Below are 19,812 nucleotides of genomic sequence, written 5' to 3' on the forward strand. Positions count from 1 at the left end.
TTTTGTGGAATAACAAAGCAATCTGAGAAAACTTGGAAACGTTTAAAGGTTCACGTTTTCTAGTCTGGCTGTGCTGTTATCTACCGATTGTCATCCCCCACATCGTTATTCATACTGTCATTTGTTGAGTTATGCTCTAAAAATCATAGTTCTGTTTAGAGATTGTAAAATCAAACTGTTATTGAGTTTTTTGCCATTTGTAGATGTGCTTTTGAAATTTTAATAGTAAATATCATAGACAACGCGGCCCAAAACTGCTGAAATCGCGTCTTATGACTTAGATACCAACAGCTATTTCTTACCACTTCAAATAAGGCGTTCCGATTGGTCGGGAACTATTTGAATAAAAGGAAATAACGAAAACGTGTTTAGTTCCCCGTGCTACACTTGGGAAGCGCAAGCTGCAGAATATATTGGCTCAATAAAACAGGGGGAAAGTTTTCCGTATGTCACTCTTGTACAGTAATTCCGCGATAACTGTAGTCAATAGGTGACCATGTAATACCTTAATTAGATATTTATTTCTTAAACTTACCTGTATGGTTAAAGTATCGAAATCTTTTGAAATAAAGGCTTGGTTCGTCGTGTTTATTTTGTATTTACTCACAGCGACTTTTTCTTTAAAAGTAGCAAGTGTGTACAGCCGTCCCGCTCCCCTAAAAAAAATCGGGGAGGGAACGTTCCCTCCCCGATTTTTTGAGGGGAGCGGGACGGCTGTACACAGGCTACTTTCAAAGAAGATGTACACCCTGGTTAGAAGTTTATTTTTAAGTGCTTTTGTTACTTAATATATACATGGTCTTTGATGGAGTCAGTTACACACTTACGGTATTGGAAAATATAAATACTTTCAGTCGCAAATATTATTGTAATTCGCTATTTCAATATTTACCTTTGGCTCGTCTAATGAGCGGATGTCGTGACATCATTGTATCACTCACAGTTTAGTGCATTGAAGCGGAACACAGCAACTGATCCAAAGAACAAAGGAGTTGCTTGGTGACCATGTAAATATAATCGACAAGTAATCCGCCTGATTGAACGTTTTGAAGATACGTGAGTCCTTTGAAAAGTTTCTTGCAATTGCTAAGGACATTTTGTACTTGAACAAAGCATGAAGTCACGTTAGTACGCCTGAACACGTAACAAGACACTTTTGCTTCGAAGTGAGCAGTGGAGTTATTTATATGTGAGTGACATCTCCGCGGGTATTACAAGAGCGCGTGTATATTTTGACTGCAACATCGTTCTGTTCAACATGTACATGTACCAAGGATGTGTTTAGAAGAGGACTAATCTCCTCTTTGAGAAGGAAACGTGAAGCTCAAAGCGAACGAATATGGGTGCCATTGTCTCGCATCGCAAAGGCCAAAGAAGAATCTCACGAGTTGAACAGAAAGCAATGTAAGTATGATTTTCTCGTGTGTTTACTCTGATTGAACACATTTGTAGTTCATTAATTGCTTATTGGAATTTGCATGTTTGCTTGTCAAATGTCACATGAATTCACTAAAAATCGTTTCAATAAGTCATAAAGCAATGTCATAACAGCTCGTGTTTATTTTTTATATCTTTAAAGAGCTATTAGTGCATTCTCCACACATTCGAAAGCCGATGAAAATGCAAAGCAGGAACACGAAGGTGCGTAAGTTAATTAACAGCAGTCTATAAATGTCATTTGAGATAATTGTAAGTAAAAAAGTCCATAGTTTCATCTTTGAATTCTTTGCTTTAAAATACCAGCCTTTATTGTAAAGCATGTTTACAAAATCGAGTTTGATCATTTTTGACGCGATTCATGACTAATATTCTACCGTAAACATGTTTATAACTACTTTGCTTAATGAAGTCATACATGCCCAATATCTGAAGACAAAGAAAATGAAGCACTAATAAAGTTTTTGAATGGTTTAGTACAATAAGTGAATAATTATCAGGAACGTTGCTCGCTCGAAATTAGATTTTTAGTTCCCTCGAGAAATAGTTATTTTCATTATTTTTCAACACCTTTGAAATAGGTCACTGGGTGTACATGTATGTACTTAATCCTATTAAATGTGATTAAGAAATCATTAAACAGAACACCCACAGGTACATGTAAGTTGGTTATTGGCTTACTTCAATCATTTAATGCACCTTTTTCTGAGCCAGATGCTTAAGATTTTATACTTCTGGAGCTCTTCTAGAGTGCGCTTTCAAAAATTTCTGCAGATGAACCAAATTTGTATTAGCCTGCGTAGCAGGCGTCTGTGTAGTTTTCAGCGCGTTTAAGAGTGCGCGATCAAGAGAAGGCCGCGCGAGGAAAAAATCGAGAAGACGCCTGCCCGGAAACCCCCCGAAATACGTTTTTTTTTTCGTTCTCTGAGAGAACGAAAATTACCCCATTGGCTAGAATGGCCGCCAGGGAATAACCTGTAAATTTTGATTGGCTCTGAAGGCCTCGAGGGATTAATTAGTCGCTTTGCGAAAGAAATCTGTCTGTCATCGGAAATGTGAGAGTTGTATTCTATCTGTCATCGCAAATTAGGCTTATATGTATGGTAACACTGGAGCACGACGTCTAGGAAGAGCTTTTCGAGTCCTGCCTGCTGGAAGTTTTGACCGATTTGCAGAGCAAATGAAATGCGAACAAAGGGAAGCACATAATAGCGGTGTTTTTCACTGCTTTTTCTTTCAGCAACTCGTCCTTCCGCCGTCTCGGTAGCCGCATTGCCCAAACATTCTCTAGCAAAAACCTCAGACACAGTGGTAAATGTGATTTCCAGACGAGTTTGCGTCCACATGGACTATATGAAAGTCCCTCACGTTTTTCAGCTAGTATCCCCGGCGGATCTTCCCGAGACTTGTTGCAATATATGCAATAGCACATTCACTATTTGATACTTGCGTGCCAACGGATTGAAATACGAAGCGAATCCTGCTTTCTCACCAAACTGGCCGTAAGTAATCCTCAAGTTTTTAGAGCAAAGACGGTAGAAAGTTTGGTTTTGTTCCTTTTTCTGCCGCATTTTGACGGCTTTGAAGCCATATTGGCGCTATGTTCGTTTCCAGAAAAAAAAAACTTTTCTCACTCATTTATTTTGACAGTTGACCCAGCGCTGTTACCTATTAAATTTTAATTAAATTAATTGTGGGCGGCAAACACGTTTCGGGGGGTTTCCGGGCAGACGTCTTCTCGTGTGGCCCTCTCGCGCATTTCGCGTTTCTCCCATATGCGCGCTATAAAAACTACTCAGACGCCTGCTACGCAGGCTAAATTTGTATTTGACAGTGTCCAGTTGTGCCGCCCAGGTGTCCAAACTGGCACCCTGTTTTGGAAAGAGTTGCATTCAAAATGATACTTCATTCCAGAAACAGGTCACTTTTTTCAACACCCTTGGGTTTGAAACTTTTGTGTGTTCAAAATATCACATTCTAGATCTGTTCTAGATCAGGTGCCCAAAATTGTGACCCTGTTGGGCAGCACATACCCCAAATAGGTATTTTTGGTAGATACCTCACCAGGCAATAACTGCAGTAATGTTTTCAGTTTTTAAAAAGTATTTCCTGGAAACTAACTGTCCTTGTCTCAAATCTTCATTAGCACCTGTGCAGCCACCACCCCAGCAGAACAGTTCTGCCACAACACAGAGCAGTACCAATATCGCAGTGGCATCATGGGGTGAAGGAATTGTGGGTACATCATCTCATGACCTACACGATAAGGGCGTGATCTCCTCCAGGGGAGTGGAACGTGAAGTGAAATCTAGCAAGGATATGTACCCATCATTAAAGCCCAAAACACCAGATCCAAACAAAAACACTGAACTGTACACTGGCTTTGCTACAGTGACACCAATACCACTGCAACCAGACAAAGAGCAGGCAGCTATAATCATACAAAGGTACTTGATGAAACACTGTTGCTCATGTTAATATATATTACAATGATGTTCTGAGTTTAACGATTTAGGTTAAACTTCCTGAACTACCTTAACTTTTATTTTATTTCCATTACAGACACGTGAGAGGCTATCAGTCCAGAAAGTATCTCAAACAGCAAGAACTTTCAGCTCAAATTATTCAGCGGTACATGTTTACTTATATCAAATATGATTTAAATTTATTTACTTGTGCTTAATTGCTTGCTTGTTTTTAAATAAGTAATAAGTGGCTTGGGTGGCTATTTTTTATCATTATTTTTTATTTCACTGTACAAAGCATGATTGCAGAAAATAATTTGCAGTGAAGAGGTGTCGAGAAAGGCTCAACAAAGCTCTAGAAATGTGCTGAGTCATCTACTCGAGCAATTTTTGTACGTGACAATTTTCATTCATTATAGAAGCTGACACGCCAGCTTCATTTAGCTTTTCAACAAATACATTTGTCACATAAAAATTGGAGTGTAAATGAGCCTTTAGTGTCGTATATGTAGTTAGCTAGTGCTAAGTTTGAAATCTTACAGCTGAACTCTCAGAATGAGATGCCTGGTTTCTTTTAAGGTGCAACTTCTAAATCCTTACACTCTTATTTTCCATTTTTGACAGAAAAGGTTACCCTTTCACATATGCCTTTGATAGAAAATGGTAGCCCTTCCATGTACCTACCACAGAGACACTGCAACTCTTTTCTGACCCTTTCCGTAGAATGATCAGTTAAAATACTTACATACAGTAATTCAACTGTTTGGTGGGTCTGTTCAAATATTCTAAAATGCCCTTTTAAGTACTGGTACCTAAATTATAACGGTTTTCCCTACTTGGAGTCTTCTATATTGCAACTCTTAAAGGCCTACCCTTTTATGTGCTTCTGGCCTCAAAAAGGTATGCCAGCCTTTCAGGCTGAGCCTTCCAAATTATAGGCCTTTAATTAGTATATTAATATTAATGTTCACATTGAAATTGTCAGAGGCTACCGGAAGTACCACAAAACGAAACCCAACCAAAGCAATCCAAATCAACTGGACTCTGTTAAAGAGGATGAAGATGATAGCGGTAGCGACAGTGATGATGATGATAAGAGGAGGAAATCTGAATACAGGAAGCCATGGAGAGAATCAACTGTTGCTGCTCCAGTTATCGACTCTGATGTCAAAATTGGTAGGATAATTTGTGCTTGCTGTGGATTCCTGTTTTCTCAATGCAAACCTCCAATTAAGAGAGATGAAAATCAAATTTAAAATTAAAGGGAAGCATACTCTTAGGATACAACATTTGGTTCGAGTTGTCACTCAATCAAAATGACTCTAGCTAAAAGGGGTGTCGAATAGTAAGTGCAAGACTTTGCAAGACGGCGAGACTGATATCTTTTCTGTGAGCCCGAGACCTTTTCAGCCTTGCAAATGAAATTGATTACTCCGAGAAGCCATCAAAGAAAAATTAAGACAACCAGACCCCTGAAATTTGGCAAAAATTCTGCGAGACATGCATTTTTTAAAGGACCGTTAACCACCCCTGCTGAACAGCACCCATTTATTGACCCCTTTATTATTAAAAAGCTGCTTTGGAGGCCAAGTGAAGCACCTTGTTTAGGTACAGAACTGTAAGTACAATGTTGTTTTTTCCTCAGGAGAAAAAACAAAAGAAAGTTTCAATATGTACCAAGAGGACATTACAGATTTAAAGTGGAAAACAGAACAACAGGTATCACCAGTACTAGTTCATTAATGTAATTAATAATGATGATGATGATAGCAAACATTTATATCGAGCAATTCCAATTGAAGGCTTGTTCAAATGCATGTGTTGGATATGAGAAGGTAGACAGCTAACATTAGGTGTGTGTATATTGCTGAGTTGGCCATAATCTTATCATATCCGACATTTAGCATATGAGTGGAGTAATTCTTTGACAACTTGCCGCATTATAGGGAGTGGCTGCCTTAAAAACAGGTGGCTGCTTAAATTATAGGGGTTCAACTGTTATAATATTAATTATTTTAGTTATGAATAAACAACATTTTATAGTTTCAGTGACTTTGAAGATAATTGTTATTAATATTATCTGTTTTCCTTGAATAATCAAATTAGTTGGAGATGACAACAATGGGAGATGATTATGTTCCTCCAAGAATAGTGGTAAGTTGAAATATTAATGTTTCAAATTATACTTTTTACAGTGTAGTACACCATATTTTACAAAATAAATTAATTTTATACAAAATTAATTTAGTATCAATGATTGAGGCTCTCTAGTGATGATTTTCAACACATCTAGTGTTGGTCACTTTTGATAAAATCAGAGAATCCGCTTACCAGTGGTAGTGTAACTTTAAAATTGTGTTGTTCCATAAAAATTAATATCCATACCCCAGGGGGGGTACTCCGGGATCCAAGTGACGGGGATGTGCAAAGGATTTTTTGGGGGTCGAAATTTCCAATTCCAGGATTTTTTTGGGTAGGAGAATTTGGCAGGTATTTTTGGGGTGACTTGATTTAAATAGGGGATTTTTGGGGGTATTAAAATCCAACTAAAGTGCCTTGGCGCGGCCTTGGCAATTTATGGGTAATTTGACTAGGGATTTTTTGGGGCGTTTTTTTTTTGGTCCAGGGATTTTTTTGGGTAATGTCGGGAGACTTAGGGATTTTTTGGGGTCCTGAGTTTTGCCTCCATTCGATCATCCCCGTCACTTTGATCCTGGAGTACCCCCTCCCCCCTGGATACCCCTCCCATGGAAACTTTCTATTTGTTTGAATCCCCCCCACCCCTCTGAAAATTCCAGTTAAGCCCCATACTTTTCTTTAAAAATTTTAACTTTTAAGCCCCCCATGGCCACCCCCTCAGAATTTCAAATGATCTTCAATAGGGTGGATATGGATATTTTCTGGATCTGTACATTTCAACCTGGTGGCAAATTTTAATATTGGCTCTTCTGAACCAAATCACTCAAGGTTATTGCATCCAATGTTCCAAGATCTGATGTGCTAGAAAAGATTGTAAGAGATGATGTTCTCGAGATAACTTATGTAAGTAACAGCTTACTACTTTGCTACATTTTTAGTTATTATAACGTTCATGGACACTGTTACCTAGACAACTGTCAACACCATAAGTTAACTAACTTGGTGTCGAGAAGAATTCTCCTGAGACAAGCTTTGGTCAGCTTTGCATGACCAGGCAGTCTCAATCTTGCTAGGGGTAAATGCTGCAATTAAAATCCTCCACTTTGAGCTTTAGCGTGATTTACAGCTCTTAGCTGTTAGTCATACTGAGTAGATAACTTGTTACACACCTACCAGTTAGGATTATTGCATTTTAAGGTGTCCACCCAAGCACTTAATTGTTTTCAAGTGCTAAATACACCAGTTTTATGTACTGGCAATCATGCTAAATTATTCTTGATGCTGTAGTTGATTTTGATTTTTAATCTTTTTTTTTTGTAGGATTTTTCCACAGCGACACTTCAAGATGTATTAGGTAATCAGAAATTAAATTGCAAATTTTATTCAATTTTATTTTGCTTTTAAAACTTAAGGTGAAAGGCTGTGTATTTTCCAAAGTGCTACGGAAATGAGCTCACTTTTTAACTTGACTGCCTTTATATGTTTCTCTTTATGTTCTTTATCCTTAATTATGTCATTAAATAAACAGTTCTGTTGATCTGCTTCAGGCTTACATTACTTAATGCTCTCTAACCGCCGCAGTACCTTTAAATTATACTCAAATATCCTCCTTGTTTCAACAGATAAGATTGCAGCTTTGCTTGAAAAGTTCCAAAGTAAAAGTAAAGCCAGATCAATAGCATTAGTTTGTCAGGTGAGTTTAATTGTTCTTAAAATGATGAGCAATCACCTGCAGCATTTGAACAACAGCATCAAATTTATCATCAACATCGTCATGCACTATCAAATTACTACGAACCCTTTAAGCCATGATTTTCACGCTCAAATTTTCTATAAATTTAGCTAGTGGAAAGTATATCCTTCATGAATTTTAACTCACCAAGTTTTAAAATGCTCATCTTTCTTACTGTTTTAAATCAGGGTGGTCCTGGCTACTTTAACCCTGTTAAAGGAAAGATGTTCACCAAAGCTAAGTTGAAACAAGACAAAGAAATTAGCAGGTATATGTTGTCCCCTCTACTACTTCAAAAATCTCTGAATAATTTTGACAAATTATCTAGGAACAATCACTGTAATCATTAACTGTGTACTGACATTTACAATACTAATCTTTTTATTTCACAGTTTCTGGAAGAATCTTGGTACGTACATGACCAAGTTAGATCCAGATCAGACAAAGATCCACATCATTGGCAATAACGTGACTGGAAATAAGAAAGGAGAAAGCTTAATGAAGTTTCTATCCAAAGCAATGCGACCATCCAAGGTCAAGGTTGAGTCACCATTAGAACTAGGACAAGCAGGTGGGTGAGGGGAGGGAGGGGAGGGGAGGGGTGTCACGATCTCCCAACATTACGTTGGGGCATGTAAAGTGCCTGCAGGATACAATAGCACATTTGCACGATGTCGTCATTTGACTACAAATACCAGAATTCATTTCGCCTTTCCTTTGTTATTCAAATTTTGAATTCCCAGTGGGGTTTGAAAAACAATTGCTCTAATTAGAATGACAAAAAGACAAAGCGGAGGATTCTGGTAGTTGTAGTCAAGTGACACCATCATGCAAATCGCCTATTACCAGTATAAGCAAGCCTACGAAGTCACTACCGGTATATATATTCCTAGAGTGGCTACAATTCCCCCGGGGGGGGGGGGGGGGGTTACTCCCTATAATGGCCTATATGGGGAGGCTCCGCCCGAAAGGGGTACCTTTTTCAGGCTTCAGGTATATAAAAGGGTAGGGATTTCACGAGTTTAAGTATATGAAAGGGTACGGAAATCTGTCATTTGGCTATTTAAATGGGCCTTTAATTAAAATATTTCGAACAGACGCAATTTATGGCTGTATTATTTTCATTTATTAAGCGCTACATAAAAATGACAAGAAAACGTCCTATTTTAAGTCCACGCCATGTCTCTTAGGTATATGAAAGGGGTACCTTTCTCAGTTAAAGGTATACGAAAGGGGTACAATTTCTGTCAAAAATGGTATATAAAAGGGTAAGGGGTTAGAACTTGGGGCGGAGCCTCCCCCGTATAAAACTTTTTTGAGTACCCCCCCCCCCCCCGGGCTACAATGGCCGTTGCTACAATGATGATCAAGAAGGCCAGATGCAACAGACATGTTACCTCAGCATGGTATATCCAAGATGAAAAGACTGGTGTTTTTCACAGATTTCTTTACCCACATGTTAAATCACAACTTGGTTTCATTCAAAAAATGGCAACAAGAATTAAATTGGGCCAATCAATGAAAATGTTCACTTCAGAAAAATTTAAAAATAATAGATAATTATGTATGGTCTAGCCTCCAAGAGCATCATGTTGGTATTTGGCTTTTGTTTCACGCAGCGGGAAATAATAGAAATCCAGAAATCCATCAGCTTTTGCAGGTTATGGTCCCTGCATGGTGCTAGTCCATCACAGAGTTACCCCCGCATTAAATTTTCCAGTACCCATTTATATACCTGTGGAGAGAGGCACTGTGAGAGTGAAGTGTCTTTCCTAAGAACACAACGCAGTGACTCCATCCAGGACTCAAACCCAGACTGCTTGATCTGGAGTCTGGTGTGCTAACCATTGGACCACTTTGCCTTCCATAAAGACACAGAAATGTGTAAACAATCAACCCAAAAATAATAACTAAAATACATCTGTCAGTTGTATTTCTGTTAGGGCCTCTTTACATGAGAGTTTCGTCCCGGGATGAATTCATCTCGGTGTCTGGTCATTTATTTTCTTGTTGCTCTTTAAATCCTGGGACAATTTCACCCTGAAATGTCATCCCGGGATGAAATGTGACGAAAAACGCCATGTAAACAGTCTTTCCAGTATGAAATGTAATGTAATATTAACACGGGTGAGATGAATTCAACTCAGGTGGGACGACTTACGTCCCTGCATCCCATGCAGGATGAACACGCTCATGTAAAATGAAAACATTTTTCATCTGTGGACAAAATTTATCCCGGGATGAAACTCATTTGGCTCTCATGTAAAATGGCCCTTAGTAACATGTTATTTTCATTTCAGGCAGAGAAATGCTGGCCCTCTATTTTGAATATGACAAGTACAGACTGTGGAAAAGCAGAATGCACTCTAAGATTTCATTCAAGTTGTAATTTAAGTTGCACAGCCTGTCTTTACCTTATAAGTTTTTTATTTTGTTATATACACATTGATATTGATAACTGTAATTTATTTATTTCACTCTTTATTTGGCAAGTCAACACAGTGTAAACAATAAGCAATGTCTAATGAATAAGATATAAGTTGAAACAAAGACGGAACTTCAAGAATGAACAAACAGCCGTGGTCTTGGCTTTGTTAATACAAGGAAAAAGTCTATTCTACTGTTCCACTGATGAACTCAGCTTCTCAAACTCATTGATCCACTCATCAAGTGAAACAAAGGAAATCAGAACCGTGAAGGACGTCTGAACACCCCATCTTACATGTAATAAGCATAGAATTTTTGCCTGAATTTCATCAAAAATAATCCACTGCGTGTCATATTTTTTCGGTGTTTGGATTGTAATCCTGATACTTGTGTTTGATATGTAACTTCACTAATATTTTTCCACCACCACTTTGTTCACTGTGTTCCCATCTAGCCTTAAAATATATTAAAATAAAATATAAAATATATTAACTGTAGTTTTGCAAACTATTAGATCTTTCAAGAAGGTAACAAACCCTGTTACTTGGACGATACTTTATCTTAAATGATTTCCACTCTTACGTTATTCGATTATGGAACACAAAATATGAGATGGTATTATTCAGCAAATTCTCATCATCCCCATATATGATCAGAAGGTTATTGTTATCACTGTGGGTTGTCAGGAGTTGTCTAACTCAGCCTAAGATCTCATTAGCTAAGTATCAGGCAATATTTTTTGTGATTTCACAGGATAATAAATTTATTGTCAAGTATTACACTGTAGTATTTTGTATAACACTGAAGTGCACAAATTTTGGAGCAAAATAACAAGAAAAGTATAGTGCAACTACTCAACTCCATGTTCAATGGTTTAACAGATAAAACTTGCAAGATGTTATTTTTATAGGTAATTGTATTTAAAGATAACTTAATTTGTACATTCCATTTAATAAATACGGTAAATGTAAAGTTACTGCAACGCAGCCTTTATAACAATAATATTTACTATTTTTTTAAGGTTGATTAAAAGTGCAAAGCTGTTTTAATTCTCTAATTTATTATTTTCTTTTTTTTCTTTTTTTAGTAGAAATCCTTCTCTAAAAGGATCATCTTTTTCCACTGAGAATGTGCATTTCCCAGTGTAATACGCATGACCTGCCACTTCTACATGAACTGCGTCATAGTCCCCACACTTGGTTTCTTTCACAGCTTGACCAGTAAACTTTGACCCAACCAGACCCTGCTCAAAGACACGCATCTGATGCAGACCGATCTGTTTACGGGCATACTGCACAGCAATACGAGCTGTCATCCCCGACCCTGTGGGACACCTGTCAACCTGGAAAGTAGACAGTTTTACAGGTTAAAACTGTGCCAATAGAACTCTTTAGCTTCAACTGTTTGTTGTCCCATTTCAGACCATGTGATTCAAACAAATGCATGTGGAAATGAATGAATAATTTGCAGATCTAGACAAAGGAATAATTCGGAGAAAATCACGATCTGAAATGTGCAAATTACATATACATAGCTAAATAGAGTACATATGTACATGATAATCAACTCGAAGTTCATTGTCACTCAAAGATATGTGACCACAGCCATCTTTGGGAATTACCAAATGGTCTTTTCCTTTGTTTTAAAACTCTCACAAGTTACCAGTCAAATATTCGGATTTGTAAAGTATACTCGATTTCATCATAATAAATAGCATTGCCTTATGATGATTTGGGGCTGGAGAAAGAGTGAGACCCCATAAGGGATTTTATGGATAAGGAGTACAGGTTACTCAAAAATATTTTAGGGATAAGGGATAAATTTTTGAAAATTATAGGGACAAGGCATAACAACTCAATTTAAGGAATAATGAAAATCAAAATAATAGGGAAAAGAGGTTTGGTAATTTTATGGAAAAAGAATAACTGCTCTCAAAATTATTAAGATAATTCCCCAACAGGCCCTCTAGAGTGTTACCCTGCTAAAAGCTCTGGGAATCAACCAGCCTCTACTGTTTCAGAGGGTCCTGAAGGGGGGGGGGGTTCTAAATCCCATTTCCCAGCCAAAATTTTGCCTAAATCCCATTTCCCAGACTATTTTTTGCTCAAATCCCAGTCCCAGCATTGAAATTTTTGGTAAATCCCAGTGCATGAAAAATCAAGGCTTAAACGCACTATACGTGCAGTAACTGTGTTGTTTGAATTGTCCTAAATCCTGTTTTTATTTCTTCTAGTTGAAATCGGCAAATCCCTTTCGTTTTCTGAAATTCTCAACTCAACACATCCGTATTTACGTTTTCTCCAGTTCGTTGAGTGAGCAGTTCAGAGGAATGTCTTATTCACAATTTTCCGTGTGTGTTACTAGGTTAGTAGAGGAATTGCCGTCACATGTTTCGTCCAATCTCGTACCTCGAGTCTTCGTTCCATACTGCGCAATCTTGACGACACAAGCGACTCACAAAAACTCCGCTGCAAGACTGATTTTGATTGGTTTTAAAAACAAAAAAATGGCCGGAAGTAAACACCAAGAAGATCGTTGAGTCATGCTTTTTAAAGCTAAGCATGCGCAATTCAACCGGAAGTCAGATATTGTTGGACTTCCAATCAGAACCTTCCAGGCTCGCTCGTTTCCAGACCACTGTTCAAAGGGAACAAAGACCCTGGGTACGAGGATGTGTTTCGCCCATATTGGATTACGCTAGTTTGAGCATGCTCAGTCATAGCTCTTCCGCTGACTAACTAAATCACTGACAGGAAAATTGACCGCCACTTGAAAGACACTTGCGTGCAGGCGTTGGTTTCGTTTCAGAGTTTTCAACATTGTAACTATGCCTTGACGAATATTATTGAGCCTGAAATATATGTTTTTTTCGTGTACTGACGTGCTTCCCATTCCCATTTTCTGGTTGTGAATCCCAGTCCCAGTGACCCAAATCCCATTTTCCCAGTAAAAACATATGCAAATCCCAGTAAAAATAGTCAAAATCACAGTTCCCATTTTACCCCTTCAGGACCCTCGTTTCAGTGCGTGTGGTTGCTTTCAAAAGCTCATTCTCATAAATGGCCAGCTCTACCCGGTAGTTGCGACCACTTTTTCGAATATCCAGTGTGGTCCCTTACAAGAGCTTAAACTGTAGCAGAAAATAATGGCAATAGTGTTTAGTGGTGACAATAAAACCAGCTGCATCCACAAGCTATACAATACCTTTCCCCTCCCCTACCCTCCGCTCTCTCTCCCACATGTACATACACACCAAGTTCATAGGCCATAAAAATCAATGATAACTGTGAACCCAAACTGAAAAGGGAACATTACTGGCAACTCTAAAATCGCCTAGCTTGCATAAACTTGCTTTAGTTTTATCCAAACCAGACATATTATGTTTCTAAAATTGAAATATTATTACAGTATTCAGATATCTGAAAATTATACACTGTCGTCTGATAAGTGCAAGATTCATAATAAATAATTTCCCCTAAGTATGACACGTTTGAACAGAAATGAAATGAATTGCAAAAGAAATGATATTTAATTATCAATCTTAACTTCTTGATTGCACAATTTCATTGGTTCAATAAAGTAATGATTTCCTCCCCAGCATTATTTGTCGGCTAAATTGTACACCTGCTACGAAAAATAAAATTATGCAGTTCACTAAGTGCTATGGGAGTAACCCCCATACGTAAATGGACTTCCAAATGGTTGGTATTGTTGATAAGATTGAAAAATTGTAACCGGTTTCACCTGCCCTCAAAAACCACTAAGGATGATACAGTTTTTCCGAGCCAAAATCGCTCTTAAAATATATCAAACGATAAAAATACTGGTTTTTCATGACAGACAAGGTTTTGTGAAGAAAAATAAATGAATCATTTTATACAGGAAACATATTGCTCGGTGCAGTTGTGGACAAATTACTGATATTATTTATAATTTATTCAGTCAAATAAGCTTACTTTTCAATCCGATTTCACCTTCAAATATATACACCACTGCAAACATACAGAAATCTCGTTACTTCATTTTTATTTTTTGTTTCTTTTTTTTATTTCTACTCAAATAATTTTTGAGTACTTTCGAATAGAGCTAGAATCTTGAGCAAACTCCTCGAGCTGCGAAAGGCAAACAAATTCCGCGAAAATTTAAATGCCAAACTCCTATCATCTTTGATCAAGAATCAGACCACGAAAGAAAACATAAACTTCCCAAGTTTCCTAACTGAACTTGCATTAGGGATAATCGCACACAAATATAACTGAGGAACACGCTTGGGGAGTTAATAAAAGGATAATCATTTAACTTTTGTTGGATATGTAGAACACTAACCTGGCTGTCGGCAAAAACACAGACGTTCGCTGTAGTGTCCTGCGGATCGCCATTATACATATCTTTTCCATCGGTAACAATAGTGCCGTAGAGAAAAGCTAGTTCTTCGCTGTCTGGGTGGTGCAGCCTTATTTGACTTTTCGCCGCATTGCTGATCACATTTGCAGCTTCCACGATATCGTTCAATCGCGATGATCGAACGTCAACACCCAGTCGGTCTCCAGGGACAATGGCGTAGAACGCACCTCCAAATCCAATGTCAACTTTCACTTTGCCAAACTTCTCCGTGTTTAACTCCACGTCAAGGCCAAACGCAAAAGCAGGGACGGAAACAAAGCGAACACGACCCGATTTGCCTTCTTCTATATCGACTAAAGTTTTGACCACTCCGCAGGGACACTCGATAAACACGGGTACTTCACCGACGCTCGATCGCGATACATCTGTACTGAGAAGACCCGAGTCCACGGCGTATCGGCCAAGAGCTATAACAGCGTGGCCACACATTGTGCTGTATCCTTCATTATGCATGAAAATCACTCCCAAATCGGCCTTTTCGCTGTGTGGTTGGACGAGCACAGCACCATACATGTCGTAATGTCCGCGAGGTTCAAACATAACCAGCTTGCGAAGGTGATCGAGGTGTTCGCGAACGTAGCGTCTTTTGGCCAGAATTGTGTCTCCTTTGATCTCGGGGTAGCCAGAGACGATTATCCTCAGTGGTTCGCCTCCTGTATGCATCTCAATTGTAGAGATTTCAGGGCCGTTCTCCTCCATTGTGACTGAACGCTGCGAAAGATTCGAGCAAGTCAAATTTTCAGCTGATTTCCAAATGGCAGAAAACTTCCGGTGATCACACGCGCGCATGTCCCGCTGCTCAACAAAAGGGCGGGAATATCAATTAATCTCCCCAGCAGGGGAGCCAGCGGGGAGGGCTCAGCTGTGCTTCGTCTACTCAAAATTCTGGAGGGAAATTTACTACATATTGTGCTAAATAAAATACTAAATAACAGCCGTGAATAATGCACTTGTCCGCGGCTTCCCCGAGTGGGGTCTACAATAAATCTAATAATCAAAACGCAATATTTTGATAAGCGGGCGACAGTATATTGTAGTTTCATAACAGAACTTTAAATGGAAAACATTGTACCGTCAGTACCACAGGGTCATTTTGTATTTTTTTTGACCTACTTCCCTTTGTATGTCCCCCTCAATATGGCTCACGTGGTGCTGACGTAAGACAAAGAAGTTGAAGAAGAACGGAAACAGCGAGCTACAGGTATTTTTTTGATGTTTGGCGCTTAGTTGCTGTTTTCATTTCTTCTCGAACTAGGTCTAAAAAACCTTGTTAAACCACCACTGAGTCTCATGGTCTCAGAGACCCTAGCATTCTGGACTTTTGATGAGCCGCAGCTTGCGAAACGGCTGAGGAAAAACTCGGGGAAACCTTGTAAAACGTAACCACTGAAACCCTTAGAACTCTTAGAAAGCCTTGTGAAACCCTGTTACATCCTCCCGGTGAAAGCTTATGGACGGTTTACTTGAACTGGGTACATTACTTGCAAAAACTTTCGGACGATTTTTATTTCGGACAAAAAAAAGTGTCCGAAAATACCGTATTTATTCGATTTAGCGCCCTGGGCGCTTATTAAATTTTTGGACCTTGAGAGTGGGCGCTTATTCGAGGTGGGCGCTTATTCGAGGCTGGGCGCTTATTAAATTTTCACCATTTTTGGCATGAAGTACTTTTATTTTGCAAGAAAGCAATATATAATAACAAAATGTGACGATGTACCAAAGCTGAATTTTAAGCTAAAATACCTAAAATCCTACATCATGCGAAATTTTGCTCGATTCGTGTTGCTTTTGCTCCACAAATTGCAATTACGCGAAGAAAGCGGATTAGGAAGAAATTTGACCTGTCCTCTTAACCCTCAATATGCTGAAATTAGTCCAAAAAACGCGTTTTTTTTTAACCGTTAATCGATTTTCTTGGCTCCACGGTCCAAAAGTTCTTTAAATTTGCTAAAAATGCACTTTCTGACAATGCAGGAAGATTTTGATGTAATTTCCATGTAAAAATGTACAATATTTTACTTTGGCGCATGCGCATAAGCCAAAATTTGGACTTTTTTTTTTTTTTGGCTGAACCGTTCCGATTTTTTTCCTTGCTCCTTTCCTTTTCGTTTTTCTCTGCTTTCTTATTCTCTCTATCTTTTACTCTGTGCACTTCTTCTACTGGCATGAAAAGTTTTGATCTGAATCAATGGAAAACCCTGGAAAGGAGATCATGATCAAGTACGGGTATTTTGGCCTGTTTTAGCACCAATTTTACGCCAAATACTGATCTCGTTTTTTTCGATTAGCTCTGTCGGAATGCAGTCAATATTGAAGATGGACAGTCCTGTGGAAAGATCTATCCAAGCTCTATAAGATGCAAATCACAAAAATCTGCTGACGTGTAAATTGGTGATGTCATAAGTGGCAGAATGGCCATTCCTCCAAATCCCGGAATAATTCGGGCTTAGCATGTTAAGGGTTAACTGTTCACTGAAAGTTTCTGTAAAAATACTCGGTCTTCTGCGTAGTCTCTTAGTAGTACTTACCGGTAGCTAATTTCAATCTCAATTTCAAAAATAGTCAATACTCCTCTTGTGCCCTCTTTTAAGAAGGGTGGGGGTGGGCGCTTATTCGAGGCTGGGCGCTTATTAACTTTTCCTACCTACAGGGTGGGCGCTTATTTGAGGTGGGCGCTTATTCGAGGTTGGGCGCTTAAATCGAATATATACGGTAAAACCGTCCGACATTTTTAAGGGCCTGATTACATGAGCCGGGCTGGCTCGGTTTGCCGAGATGACTGTACGGGAAATATCCCGGCGCTGGTCGCAATCAAACAGAGGACTGTATCTATCCAACAATATTCAGTTTATTTCAACGTTCCACTCGTACACTTAGACAATCTAATCTATTCTGTCCGTACTTTTACAATGCTGTTTCATTTATTAAGATTACTAACATCATGTGATTACAATGTGCTTACAACTGTCAATCAAATGTCAATTAAGTTTGTTTATTCTGCAACAATGACTTTCAGCCCGGTTTTAGCATGAATGATCAGAGCACGAATGATCTTGATCACCTTTTTCCGGCAATTTGGTGGTTAATTTTTTGCACTTATGCAGCTGGATGGGTTACGTTACCTCTACATCCTATTTAGAAGGAGTAGCATTGAGTTTTTCGTCGGATCAGTGTGCTCGGAAGAGAAATTTAATGCTGGCCCGCTTAGCCGGGCTGGCCCGGTTAACGCGATTACATGGAAAATTTTCAGCCCGGCTAGCCGAGATCCCGGCATCGCGATACCGAGATCTCGGCTAACCGGGCTGGCCCGGTTGTCATGTAATCGCGAAGTTGATTTTTGTTGCGTTTAACAGACGTGCCGAGATCTCGGCAAACCGAGCCAGCCCGGCTAGCCGGGCCAGCCCGGCTCATGTAATCAGGCCCTAAGTGTCCGAAATATTTACAGTACAGTGCAAGCCTTGTAAGTACACAAACAAGCCCGATGTGGCAAGGAAGGGTTCCGAGATGGCAGGAATAGTGGAGGCTGTCACTAAGAAACTAGAACCAGACAATCCTTTTCAAGATCTTGTCGAAGATCCGATTAAGCCACATTGAGCTCCAAAGCTTTCAGTTTCCTTTATTATGGAAGGAACTATAGTCGAGACACAGCTTGAGATACGTAACGGCTGGATAAGCATTTGTGTTATTTTCGCGTCGGTGTATCTGTAAAACCTTAGGGTGCAGGAAATATATCATTTTCACAGATGCTGTTTCAGGCTAATTGGTGTTTTGTAGGCGTAAATTTACTTTAGCTATGTTTCAGCAAAGTGTCCGAAATTTTCGTCCGAAATCAGATAACAGGTATCCGAAAATTAAACGTCCGAAATTTTAATGTATCACGTGGTTGACAGTCATGACATTTGTCCCCACTAGTGACAGATGACATAATTATCCAGTTACTGCTATTTATTATCTTTTAAAGTGCTTATGAAGTAAAAACTAATTGATGCTTATTTGAAAGACTTTACCGTTTTGAAAGATCTTCTTTCGTTTTGAAGATATTCAAGTTTTTGTGTTATGCAAATTAGGAAAGTGATGACGTCATAAATTGTTCCACTAAAAGATTGATCACAAAATCAAGGATATCTCTGAAAATATGAGTGATATTTTTGAAACTTGGCATCGATAGTGACCTTCCTCAAAGGTGCAAAATGGCTCATACTATGATGTAACCATGGCAACACTCTTGGTTCCAGTCTCTTTCTGTCATAAACCAAATATCTCCATTTCCAACCCTTTAAAGTGGGACAGAGGGTCCGGCCTGGAAAACACATGATGCCCATATTACCCTAACTCTCCTCATTAGCTTGTTGGAAGTGGATCATCTTTGGTTAAGCAAAAATTGGGGATGTCAGTATTAATTAAAATAGATATTTGCAGCAAAACTGTTGCCATGGCAACGGCGCAACGAGTGTCATTTTGTGTCTTTTGTGGTGTACATTAATGGTGCAAAGTTTGAAGAACACAGCACAAATATTCCAAATATTCCTAATTAATGACGTCATCACTTTCCTCATTTGCATAATACAAAAACGCAAATATCTCTAAAACGAAAAAAGATATTGCAAAAAGAAAAATGCCATTCTTCTTTATTTTGAAAATACTTTAAAATAAACGGCAATTATTTTTTACTTCATAAGCACTTTAAGGTTGATGTAAAGAAATGTAAACGAGTTTCCAGGCATCAGATTCCGTACTCGATAGAATTTGTAAAAGCCAAATCACTATGAACACAAGACAAAGAACACGTGACAGGAGCAGCTTTTTTTACAAGCTTCCGCTAATTTAATCTTTTTTTTTTTCAACTTCGCAACGCAGCACAGCGATTTCATTAGCAACTAATCACTTATGTTTTCAGTTATTCTGACCTTAAACAAAGTTTAAAAACTGATCAAGAAATAGTGGAGTGGTATTTTGTCATGATTCCTAGGCCGAAAATCTATGTAAGATTACGAACTAAGTGAAACTAGAGATTAAGGTAGAAAGCATGATTTTCAGACCAATCGGCGTATTCCGTTTTCTAGTGCCAGGTGAACAGTCAACTCTCTCTCAAATTGGACGCAACTGAACCGAAAGGACCTCTTTAGGGTGGACATGGTTGCTTCGCTGGTCTCGGCCGGATTGTTCTTGTTTGTCTGTAGCTGTAATATTTAGGCAGCAAGTTAGAGA

At 38.7% G+C, this 19,812-nt stretch overlaps 2 protein-coding genes across 2 annotated transcripts; one reads left to right on the forward strand and one right to left on the reverse strand.

Annotated features, from left to right (window-relative positions):
- The first annotated feature begins 748 nt into the window (after positions 1 to 748).
- Positions 749 to 11,243, forward strand: LOC144666170 (NMDA receptor synaptonuclear signaling and neuronal migration factor-like). Its single transcript, XM_078527539.1, has 13 exons — positions 749 to 1,404; positions 1,580 to 1,641; positions 3,584 to 3,884; positions 4,000 to 4,068; positions 4,888 to 5,078; positions 5,548 to 5,621; positions 6,009 to 6,056; positions 6,870 to 6,944; positions 7,362 to 7,395; positions 7,664 to 7,734; positions 7,962 to 8,041; positions 8,166 to 8,344; positions 10,074 to 11,243. The coding sequence occupies exons 1-13, from the start codon at positions 1,340 to 1,342 to the stop codon at positions 10,160 to 10,162; spliced, it is 1,338 nt and encodes a 445-aa protein (XP_078383665.1). The 5' UTR covers positions 749 to 1,339; the 3' UTR covers positions 10,163 to 11,243.
- A 2-nt stretch (positions 11,244 to 11,245) lies between these two features.
- Positions 11,246 to 15,364, reverse strand: LOC144646703 (trans-L-3-hydroxyproline dehydratase-like). The gene is made up of 2 exons (XM_078506383.1): positions 14,527 to 15,364; positions 11,246 to 11,542 (listed from the first exon to the last, which is right to left on the reverse strand). The coding sequence occupies exons 1-2, from the start codon at positions 15,301 to 15,303 to the stop codon at positions 11,246 to 11,248; spliced, it is 1,074 nt and encodes a 357-aa protein (XP_078362509.1). The 5' UTR covers positions 15,304 to 15,364.
- Between the last annotated feature and the right edge of the window lie 4,448 nt (positions 15,365 to 19,812).

The sequence above is a fragment of the Oculina patagonica genome, chromosome 1 (genome assembly GCF_052425735.1).
Source record: "Oculina patagonica isolate OP01 chromosome 1, crgOcupat, whole genome shotgun sequence".
NCBI lineage: Eukaryota > Metazoa > Cnidaria > Anthozoa > Scleractinia > Oculinidae > Oculina > Oculina patagonica.

Excerpts from the sequence above, each read along its gene's own strand:
- LOC144666170 (XM_078527539.1), top strand. The coding sequence starts at position 1,340 with ATGGGTGCCATTGTCTCGCATCGCAAAGGCCAAAGAAGAATCTCACGA. Across the intron at positions 5,079-5,547 it reads CGACTCTGATGTCAAAATTG|GAGAAAAAACAAAAGAAAGT; the intron begins GTAGGATAATTT and ends TTTTTTCCTCAG. Across the intron at positions 7,735-7,961 it reads CAATAGCATTAGTTTGTCAG|GGTGGTCCTGGCTACTTTAA; the intron begins GTGAGTTTAATT and ends GTTTTAAATCAG.
- LOC144646703 (XM_078506383.1), bottom strand. The coding sequence starts at position 15,303 with ATGGAGGAGAACGGCCCTGAAATCTCTACAATTGAGATGCATACAGGA. Across the intron at positions 11,543-14,526 it reads GTGTTTTTGCCGACAGCCAG|GTTGACAGGTGTCCCACAGG; the intron begins GTTAGTGTTCTA and ends TCTACTTTCCAG.